This window comes from Cebus imitator, unplaced genomic scaffold (assembly GCF_001604975.1).
Source record: "Cebus imitator isolate Cc_AM_T3 unplaced genomic scaffold, Cebus_imitator-1.0 Scaffold320, whole genome shotgun sequence".
NCBI lineage: Eukaryota > Metazoa > Chordata > Mammalia > Primates > Cebidae > Cebus > Cebus imitator.
Genome location: NW_016107635.1, coordinates 1,462,448 through 1,473,867, shown reverse-complemented (window position 1 = coordinate 1,473,867; position 11,420 = coordinate 1,462,448). Strand labels below are relative to the sequence as shown.

Below are 11,420 nucleotides of genomic sequence, written 5' to 3'. Positions count from 1 at the left end.
TTTTTTTTTTTTTTTTTTGAGACAAAGTCTCACTCTGTCACCCACGCTGGAGTGTAGCAGCTCACTGCAACCACTGCCTCCCAGGTTCAAGCTATTCTCCTGCCTCGGCCTCCCAAGTAGCTGGGAGTACAGGCACAAGCCACCACGCCCAGCCATTTCTTGTATTTTTAGTAGAAATGAGGTTTCACCATGTTGGCCAGGCTGGTCTCAAACTCCTGACCTCAAGTGATCCGCCTGCCTCAGCCTGCTGGGATCACAGGTGTGAGCCACCGTGCCTGGCCTGTGTTTTCTTTTTTAGTCAGTGTCTTTCTCTTCCCTTTCATTCTATCTTTCTGCATCTGTCTCCTCCTGTTCCGTTTTCTCACTCCCCCTCCCACCTTCTCTTCCTCTCCTCTGCATACTTATACATTTGTTCCGTTTACCTTGATGCTGTCTCCTCTTTTAATCTGTTTCTTATGCCTCTGTGCCTCTCTTTGCTTTCTTTTTCCAGTTCTGTCTTTTCATTTTTATCTTGTCACATCCTTTCCTCTATTTGCCTTTGTTTTCCTCTCTCTATATGACCTGTATCCCTCTCTAACGCTCTGTATTTCTGTCTGTTTATCTATGCCTTTGTATCCCTTCATCTGTTTGCGGATGACTATGTGTTTCTGCCTCTGTGTGTGTCTCTTCTTTCCTTCTCAGCAGTTTCTTTCCCTGTTTATCTCTTGTTCTCTCACTTTCTCAGGTCCTTCTCTCTTATCTCCTCCTCTCACTTTCCATTTTTTCTTCTCCCTTCCAGGGTATTAAGATTTTAATAGCCTTAATGTCTTCCCAGGATTCTCAACTCTTTCCATGATTCAAAAGTGGCAAGTCTCCCCAGAGCTTCTCCCTAGAGCTTCAGGAACTGTTAATTCTCTCCTCCCATAAACCTGTCACCTCGCTCCATACAAAGTTAGCAAGCAAGGGATAATCCTGGCAGCGCCTCACCCTTCTTCTTTGTCCCTGTGCTACATTCCTGAACAGGAAGGATTTGGAATGGGGACTCAGAGTTGGGGAGACAGTGAAGAGTGCCCTGTTGAGGAAGTTCTTAGTAAAACTACTCATTGGTGAAGACGGCGTCTAAGCCTTTGGGTGTTTTCCATGTTTCATCATTTGAAAACATTTACCTAGCACACTCTCCTTCCAGGCCCTGTGCTGGGGGCTAAAGAGAAATGAATAAATCTTAAGCCTTTTCCTTTAAAACCTTATAGCCTCTCTGGGAGACTGTGAAGCGATAATTAAGATCAATAAGTTAAAAGATTTAGCCAATATGCTCACAGGGAAAAGGAATTAATTCTAGTAGGGGGAAGCAGAGAAGGTTTCACAAAGGCAGTAATGTAAAGCTCTGGAGGTCGAAGTCAGGACCTTGCCTGATATCACTGCTGTGTCCCCAGCACCTAGCATGGTGCCTGGTACAGGGTAAGCACTCAGCAACCTTGTACAATATATGAATGAATGAATGAATGAATGAATATGAAGAGTTTTCAAAGATTCTTAGGATTTCATCAGGTAAGCATTGGGAAATGCACATCCCAGGCAGAAGGAAGAGCATGGTTAGGGATTCAGAGACGTGCTGGCAGGTACCACACCCAGGTCCCCTCTTCAGGGCCAGCCTACCCAGCCCCAGGTGTGGCCGTCAGTGGTTAGGCATTGCCTTCGACCTCAGGGAACTGGCTCACCCAGGTATATTCCATTCCAGACAGCAACCCTCATCAAAGACTGGCTGCTGTGGGGATGCAAAGGCCTGGATTCCTTGCCTGCATTCAGCACATCCATAATGGGCCTTCTTAACTCAAGGGCCCCCTGCAGGATCAACTCAGGCTTTAGACCCACATTGTAGATCAGTCTTTCCTTTTACCAAATGCCCCTCCTTCACTTGACTTTTTTTTTTTTTTTTGACACATGGTTTTGATCATGTCTCACTGTAGCTCAAGATATCCTCTCACCTCAGCCTGTTGAGTAGCTGGGACCACAGGCATGCACCTCTAAACCCTGCTAATTTTAAAAATTTTTGTAGAGACAGGGTTTTGCCACATTTCCTAAGCTGGCCTTGAACTCCTGGGCTCAAGCAAGCCTCCTGCCTGTGCCTCCCAAAGTGCTGGGATTACAAATGTGAGCCACCAAGCTCAGCCCTTCCTTGCTGTCTACAGATGATCTCCCAAGAGGACTTATCAATAAACCTCCTGCATGTAACTTCCCAGTTTAGAATCTGTTTTCAGAGATTCTGTGTTCAAGGAATGAGACAAGGCCTGTGCCTAGTGGATAGAGATATGAGGAGAGAGTAATTGTGGCTGGACAGGTAACCGGGGACCAGATTATGAAGTCTGAATGCCGGAGAAGCTAATTTATATTTCTTCTCTAAGTACTGGGAAGCTATTGATCAGAGGAATATTTAATTGGAGCTGGGATTTACCAAGTTCACTGACAGTCAGTATGAAAGATGGGACAGATGGGATAAGACTGGAGGCAGGAAATGATTAGGAGTTTCAAACCTGGTCCAAGCCTGAAGTGGAGAAGAATGGGAGAGGGGGTGCAAGATAGGGCAGACACATCCCATCCAGTGCACACTCGCCTCTTCCTGCTTCATGTGCCGACGCAGGCATTTCCCTTGCTTCACGGCTGTGGACCTCCTGAGGCACATATCAGGGAAGGATATGTTCCTCTTCCCACTGCCCATGGTGCTCCTTTAAAATCTCCTGTGACTGCCAGAATCATATACCCTTTCTGCATGGGGCCCTTTCTGCAGAAGACAACATCAGAAGCCTTCATCTGTATCCTCCACCATAGAGAATTCCATCTCATAAAAATTTGGCAGATCCATGGATTATGGTATCTAGTCTAGTCTTATCTTTTGAGAACCTCATTTGGGAGGAATCTGGTATTTCCCTGGAATCCCATGACCTTTCCAACAGCTATTGCCTTGGGAGGGTTCCTGTTGTTTGCAGAAGGGTGTGCCAAAATTGGTGGTTTTATAGGAATAATCTGAGATACAGGGTTCGACTTCTAGAAGCTTTTACTCTGTAGAGGAGATTAGGTCCCAGGGACCTGACTTTTTAACGTGTGTGTGTGTGTGCACGCACACTTGTGTGTGCACGCTGGGGTATCTTGGTGTGACTCATATGCAATAGTCTTGATGGTGTGACTTATATGCAATAGTCTGAAAAATAAGGATCTAGGGCTCCAGAGGGGCAGACTCCTGTGTTGGTGTCTTGGTTCTGCTGTTTATAGACTGTGGGATTTAGCGTCAGTCCCATAATCTTTCATGGTTTCAATTTTATATTCACAAAGTTGGAATAATATGAATGTACCCAGTTGTGCAGTTGCTATAGGGAGCTCTGAAATCTGTAGAAGCAGGTAGGATGCAAGCTGAGAGTGAGGTAGTGAGAAGAGCCTTCTCTTTGAACTCAGCTGAAAGTGGGTTCAAACTTTGCTCTGTCACATTACAATCTGGTGGCCTTCAGCAAGACACTTCACCTTTCTAAGCCACAGTTCACCTGTGGTAAAGTGTACATCTCATGACTACCTCCAAGAATCATAAGTATTAGTGAAATAAAGACTATAGAGTTCTAGGTCCATTTATCTGTATCACAGCTAGACAAGCGCCACGTCATATGTTTCCTTTTTATAATATTGATTTTTATTATTTTCCTGATTATAATAAATAAGTCATGGCTTAAAATATAATGAATTCACATTATTCTTTTTAAATCTAAGGATGCAGATGTCTCTGGGGTTTAACCATTCTCTTTCTCTCCAAGGGAAGAAGCGATGCTGTCCACGTACTTTGAAACCATCAATGACCTGCTGTCCTCCTTTGGACCAGTTCGTGACTGCTCTCGAAACAATGGGGGCTGCACTCGCAACTTCAAGTGTGTGTCCGACCGGCAGGTGGACTCCTCAGGATGTGTGGTAAGTGCCCCTTGGCCCAGGAATATGGCACTGGCCCAGGTGCTAAGGCCACCTGCTGGAAGCCCCGCCCTGTGAGGGAACGCTGGTCAGGAGGATCACACTCACACCACCCTTACGTGTCTCTGAAGCCTTCAGCATGCCAGCCTATCTGGGTTTCCTCACCTGTAAAATGAGACCCTTAAACCTGCCTCTTGGAATCGTTAGAAGAATGAAACAAGACATTATAACTTAAGTGCCCAGCACACAATAGGTCTTGGAGAACTTCTGGCCTTCAGAAGTTTACAGTCCGTTTGAGAGTAAGACAGGGCATGCCTTACCTCTGTGATACAATAGTAGAGGGACATCAGTGAGGTGAAACTTTTATGAAGAGCAGCTGCTTTGGCTGGTCTAGAAGAGAAGTTTTCAGCTGGGATCTCAGTTTCATAGCAGGCTTACTTGGGAAGTTGGCTTTCGGCTTTGGCTTTTTGGCTTTAAAAGATGAGTCAACTTACATTAGGAAAAGAGGGGAGTCGGCCAAGCAAAGACATGAAGGAAGGGATAGGCAGCCTTGTTTGCTTGGAATTTCAGTATCTAGTGTGGGACAAGGACACAGAGGAAGATGTGGAAGCTTCCTGCTGCTTGCAGAGTGTATGCCAAAACTGATGGTTTTATAGGAATGACCTAAGTTACAGGGTTCGACCTCTAGAATGCTTTTACTCTATAGAGGAGACTAGGTCCGAGGAACCTGAGTGTTTAACGTGTGTGCACGCGCACACATACACACACACACACACACACTGGGGTATCTTGGAAATACACTTGGGAAATATTGCCACATAGGCGAAACTCAGCCTGGCATTCAGTGCCCTTCTTTCTGTGGTCCCTTTTCAGTCTCTCCAGCAGCGTCTCTTATCACTTCATTTCAATCTACACTAGAGCCAAGTGGGGCTAATTAGATGGAGTTCTATGAACCTGTCTGACTGTGTCAAGCCTCAGGACCTTTGCTTGTACCTTCTCTCTGCCTAGAAAGAATTTCTCTTCAAGCCTATGAAGCAAACAAGTGAACATCCTTCCAGAGACATCTTCTTTGTGAAGCCTTTTTCCTCCCCCCAGGGGGCCCTCTCTTCCATACAGTGTCCTTACTGTATGCCGTACTTACCTTTATAATAGTCACCTGTGACCCTTTAGAGCACAGAGTGCCTTTTCAGCTCATGTTTCTTAAAAAACCGAGGGAGAACCCAGGGAATCTGTTGATTCAGCTCAACATCCCAAAAGTACCCATCTCAGTAAATAAAGGAAAAAGAAAGAAGACCAAAAAGGGAAGGACAGAACCAGGGATGGGAATCCTGCTCTGGACTAGGCGCTCCGAACCCAAGGGAGATAGAACACACGCTTGGCCTTTAATGTAGCTACACACCAGCTGAGAAAGAAACACATCAGGAGACCAATACAAAGAAGAAGCTTCTAGAATGAGATAATGCAATCAAACTATATTCGAGACTCAAGGAAGATCTGTTGAAGATCAACAGATCTTCAGAGGTGAATGACCAATTAGAAATTTTAGTGATTAGAATTCTTAGGATTACAAGTGATAGAAATTAAAACTAGTATAGGCAAGAAAAGAAGGAAAGGAAATACATTGGCTTAAGTGGAAGTCTGGAAAATTGCATTGAAGGACTCAAGTAACGTCATTGGAGTTACCCTCCTTATCTTAGCTCTGCTTTCTTTAGCTCTGTGCCACTCTCGGGTCAGCTGCAGGCTGGATGCAAGTCCTACAGGACAAAAACAGCTCTTTCCTAGTGTCTCCAACTACTGTCACTACACTGCGTCTCATTGGGCCAACTTAGTTCTCATGCCCATCCATCCCTGCACTAATTGCTTGTCAGGGGGATTAACTGGGCTTATCCCAGAGCCAGCCATACCGGGAGCTAGCACCAAGAGGCAGCTACACCTGAAATGCATGGCCCCGAGATGAACAAAGGCGTAGACTCTCAAGAAACACTGGGGTGCTGGCAACAGGAGTTACAGATGCTAGATGGACATACATCAGCAGCTGTCTCCCTCAGAACATCGCAACCTACCCCTTCATATAGCACAATGGAAAGGTGAGACCCAGTGAGGGAGAGGAGGATTTGCTCAAGCCTTAAACCCAGCCAATGGACAAACAGCACAAAATAATATCCTATATTGTGTCTAGAATGTGAGGCTGACCTTTCTGAAAGGATTAAGTTGTCTACCTCTTTTCTTGTATCCATTAGTTCTCTTTCTCAAATTAGTCAAGCCCTTTCTCCTTTAGGATAGATGTCCCATAAGAATGAAACCTCAGAATACAGAGATGTGTGTGAATGTGTGTGTGTGTGTGTGTGTGTGTGTGGTGTCCGTGTGTGTGTGTCTGTGCGTACGTGTGCACGCATGTAGGCTGGACTTGTCTCTCTTTGTCTTTTATTCATATAAACTGGAAAAATAAAAAGAGAAAGAACGTTCATTCCCTGGGGGTTAAGAGAAAATTCAGCAGTCTGATTAAGTTGTCAAAGACCCTCCTCTCTAGATTAAGGATATAATTTTAAAACTGCTACTTCAGGGTTCAATGGATGTAAGGCAAGCTCCTCTCTATGCTTCAGAATAGACAGGGAAATACCACATTTATACTGAGATTCTTAAATCCCTTTCATTTCTCTGTAGACTCTCCATCATGTATTTAAAGAGAAACTTCTTCCTGTAGCTCCCATTCTAAGAAATTCCTGATTGGGCTCAGCAGCTCACACCTGTAATCCCAGCACTTTGGGAGGCAAAGGCGGGAGGATCACAAGGTCAAGAGATCGAGACCATCCTGGCCAACATGGTGAAACCCTATCTCTACTAAAAATACAAAAACTAGCTGGGTGTGGTGGCACGTGCCTGTAGTCCCAGCTACTTGGGAGGCTGAGGCAGGAGTGAACCTAGGAGGCAGAGGTTGCAGTGAGCTGAGATGGCAACACTGCACTCCAGCCTGGTGACAGAGCAAGACTCCATCTCAAAAAATAAAAAAAATAAAGAAATTCCTTCGGGTATAAAATAATAATGCCTTGTATTTTTAGAATACCTTAGAGTTCTCAAAGCATGTCTACAAGCTAAGAGCTCATCCTCACACAAACCTGGGCAATAGATTTCCTCAGGATTGTGGAAACAGGCTCAGGAAGCAGGTGACTTTTCAAGGTCTTACCACCAGGTGGCAGGGTGGAGGATCAAGACCAGGTCTTCACTGTCATTCCTTCTGCCAGGGTCACTTTGCCTTGCCTTCCCACACTGGGAGCTGAGGTGAGTTCTCTGGAAAGGAGGCTGGGCTGAGTGAAGTGGGCTAAAGCCTGGATTTAGGCATTAGAAAGACCATAACTTTGGAGTCTGTGCTGACTTCATTAGCATCAGTTTCTTATCTTTCAAAAGGAAGCAACAGTTCTTAAACTGATAGATTTTTCTTAAAAAAACAAAAACGCAAAGACCTCAAAGAATATAACTGGCATTGATTTAGGATTTATAAAGTACCATTTATGAGTAAGGTAATGAGACCACATTACTGACATTTGTATGTAATGGATACGATATTTGGGGCCACACAAATTTAGGAGCACAACATATCTAATGTTCTATAACATTTCTGTAATTGAATTTCATTTCATTTCTGTTCCATTGTTAGTGGAAACTTAACTCTAGTCAATTTCATTTTTTTTCTGCCTCCCACGTCTTCACTGAACATTTGAGTTCACGGGGCTGATGTACCCGAAAGGCCTAGGAGCGAAGGGTGTGTTTGGTGCTGGGCCATCGCTTTTTAATCTGGCACCTGCTGCCTCATTTGGCCCTTGTCCATCACTCTCCTTCCTCTCTGTTCCCACCTGATTCACAGGTGTGTAGTACAGCTGCTGCCTCGTGTGCTGTATTCCACCACAAAGTCATTTAAGGCCAGCGGGCTCTGTCCATCAGATAGCTTTTCCAGCCTCCAGAGGGCATGAGAAATGTCCAACAGTTCCACCCGGAGGATCTGAGGAAAACTGTCTGGAACTCATTTGATCTAGACACGCCAGAAAAGAGTCGTCGGCTGTTTTCACACAGGGGAGGAGCACTCGCCATGCTTGCTGTCAACCTGCGCTATGTAGCAAGTGATGCCCAGAACCCCTTTGCCTTTACAGTCCTCGGACCCACCTGACATTCTGCCCCTCCTCTCCTTCCTCCACTCACGGGCTTAGCCTGGTGGGAATAGAGAATGGGACCCTTTTTAGGATACTCATTAGCATTTTCTAGATTACCTTGTTTGACTTTCAGCATTCCTCTCTTCCCCCAGTTCAAATGACCTTTACTTCTTTGTGAATACGAGAGAAAGTAATTCTCTAACAGATCACAGATTCTTCTATTGTTTTATTATTGTCATTATAATGATGATGATGATTTTACCTTCTATAATAGGTGTACCTTAGAGACCTCAACTTTTGAAACACAAGATTAAAAAATCTGACATCTCTTTGTTCAGTTTTCTGGTTCTGCTGTGGTAACCTTCCCCTTTGGATAATGTGTTTCTCAGCTATGTAGTTTCCCAAATGGGGGATGGCCATAAGATGTCTAGTAAGCAAAATAATGGCCCCTGCAAAGATGTCCACATCCTAATTCTCAGAGCCTGTGACTACATTCTGTTACCTTTCTTGACGAAAGCAGGAATTAAATTTGCATATGGAATTAAGATGGCTAATTAGCTGACCTTAAAAGAAAGAGAGTATCTTGGATTATCAGAGTGTGCTCAGGAAAGTAGAGGAGTGGGGTAGAGAGAGGCAGCATTGCCAGCCGTGAAGCTGGAGAAAGAGTTACGTGGTAAGGAAGAGAAGTCGTGTTTAGAAGCTGGAAAAGCAAAGAGAAAGACTTCCTCTGGACCTCCAGAAAGGAATGCAACCCTGCCAACACCTAAATTTTAGCCCACTGAGACCCGAGTTGGATTTTTTTTTTTTTTTTTGAGTCAGAATCTTGAAGTGTCGCCCTGGCTAGAGTTCAGTGGCGTAATCTTGGCTCACTGCAACCTCTGTCTCCTGAATTTAAGCAATTCTCCTGCCTCAGCCTCCCAAGTAGCTAGGACTACAGGCATGCATCATCATGCCAGGTTACTTTTTTTATTTTTTGTACAGATGAAGTTTCACCGTGTTAGCCAAGATGGTCTTGATCACCTTACTCTATGGTGGACTTTTAAATTGTAGAACTGTAAGACAATAAATGTGTGTTACTTTAAGCCACCAATTGCATAGTAACTTGCTACAATCACAATAAAATACTGATAACAGGTAAAAGATCATATGAGGAAGGTGAAACAATAGACAATACATTTTAGAAATTGTGATATAATTTTTATTTTCAATTATTTTCAAGGAGACTATACCCCTTTACCAGGAATAGAGAAGGTAACTGTGAATGAAACATGAGAAAATAGAGGGAGCCTGTGTTCCCCTTCAGTGTTTCCAAGAGTGAAAAATTGTTGTGTATTAGAAGTGTTATAAATCTGACAAACATAATGATGTCAGCAAGGCACAGTTTGAAATGTAAGCTATGGGTCCATTTATTCTGTGTGGCACTAGAAACACTGCAAAATTTTAATCAAGATAGAGGACAAAAACAAAGAAAACTGTAAGCCCTTAATCACAGCATCACATGGAGGACACTTCCACAGCCATCTCTAAGTCACTGCTGCCCCCTGACGCATTTCACTAATGCCATTCTTTTATGTTGTTCTGGTTTTCCCAGCACGGGAAGCCTTTTGATTAACCCAACACCAAACAATCTGCTGGTCACAATCTGTCCTCTTCAACCCCTTTTGAAATATTGGATCATAGCTCGCTTTCCTTGTTCCAGCTATTTATTGTGTTACAAACTATCCCAAAACTCAGTAGCTTTAGACACTCTTGTTTTGTCTACAGTTTTGTGAGTCAGAGCTATGTGGAGGGTGCAGCTGGTTTGTCTGTGATCCAAGACAGATAGGGCATCTGGAGATGGAGGATATATTTGCAGAAGGGATCCTTTATTACCTGTCCGGGGCTAGGACTGGTAGCATTGGCGGTTGACACTGGCTGTGCTGGACCTGAGCTGCTGTCGACTAGATAGAGGGTTTGTTCATGGGCTCCCCATTTGGCTTGGGCTTCTCACGTCATGGAGCCTGGGCTTACTAAGGAACCATCCCAAGATGCAGCATTCTAAATACCTAGGCAGAAGCTGCAAGGATTCTTAGTCTCTAGCCTCAGAAGTCTCACATCATTTCCATCACATTCTATTGGTCAAGCAGGTCAATAAGGTCAGCCCAGATTCAAGGGGCAGAGAGCTAGATTTCCCCTGTCAATGAGAAGAGTAGCAAATAATGTGTGGCCATCTTTAATCTACCCATTTACCCATTGCACGGATACAGATGAAGACTGCCAGAGCCAGAAGGGACCCTCTCCCATTATACAAACAGAAAAACAAAGGCCTAGAAAGATACAGAAATTGCTCGATTCATGTCGGGAGGTAGTAATACAATCTACATTTAATTCTAAGACCCGTTTCCATTTGCACATTCCAACAGTGATGGCCCACAGCATCAGCTTTGTCACTGTACAGTATAATTACCTATTTGGCAACAGTCCTGTATCCAGCACTGTGAATGGAGCGAGAGCAAAACACCACAAGAGTTACGCCTTGTTTTAATAGCTCCTTCAGAAGACAAGATAGGCTTCAGCAGGACTGCAGCATAACCTTGAACAAACTACTTGTTTCTCTGTGTGAGACTATCTAAGAGGATTGGGGTGAGTATTGCAGAGAAAAGAGTAGTCACAGGAGAGAACTGGCATTAACTGAGCACCTACTGTGTGCTATTTTGCCTATGTTCATGGCAACTAATGCCTGTAACTACATGGTACCATCGTGTCCATTTTACAAAAAAAGGAAAAGCTGGTAATATAAGAGCAACCATCCAGACAAAGACCGTCCAGCACAGTTCTAAGTGTTTTGCTTCATTTAACCAACTTAATTCTTACAGTAATATTATGAGCTAGATATTAGTACTACCTTCACTTTGCACATGAGAAAAATGAAACTATCTGGTAAGAAACTGGGGTATGTGGAGAAACATAATGGGAAACGGGGCTAGAAAGGACGGGCAGCATTCAATTGTCAGAGCCTTCATAGGAAGGAGTAAGGGCGGTGGAAGGTTTGCATATTCTCTGGGTCCTAGAGAGCAATGGTGCATTATTTTAGGAGGGGCCTCTAGTGTCAGTTCTTAGCCCTGCCTCTGAATCCCAGACCAATCCCAAACCAATCCCACACTCCTCAACTTCATTCAACCTACAAATCACACAGTCACATTTCTGCCTCCTCTGCCCCATCTTCTTCTTCTTTCATTTTGACCCAAAGGAAAACATCTGGTCTGCCAGATATTAGGAAAGATCATAGGACCCCTGATGGCACAGAGGTGCTGAAAGGCAACAACAAGAGACCGCCTTTCTAGAAGTCAAGATGAATAAACATATGGATTT

General features: G+C 44.1%; 1 protein-coding gene across 4 annotated transcripts in view; it reads left to right on the top strand.

The window, feature by feature from the left end:
* The window catches only part of ASTN2 (astrotactin 2), a 950,477-nt gene that overhangs the window by 539,998 nt on the left and 399,059 nt on the right, over window positions 1-11,420 (top strand). For all 4 annotated transcript variants that reach the window (XM_017504318.2, XM_017504317.2, XM_017504316.2 and 1 more), the window contains one exon: window positions 3,777-3,927. In XM_017504318.2, the coding sequence (XP_017359807.1) occupies window positions 3,777-3,927 (151 nt within the window). The remainder of the gene's footprint in view (window positions 1-3,776; window positions 3,928-11,420) is intronic.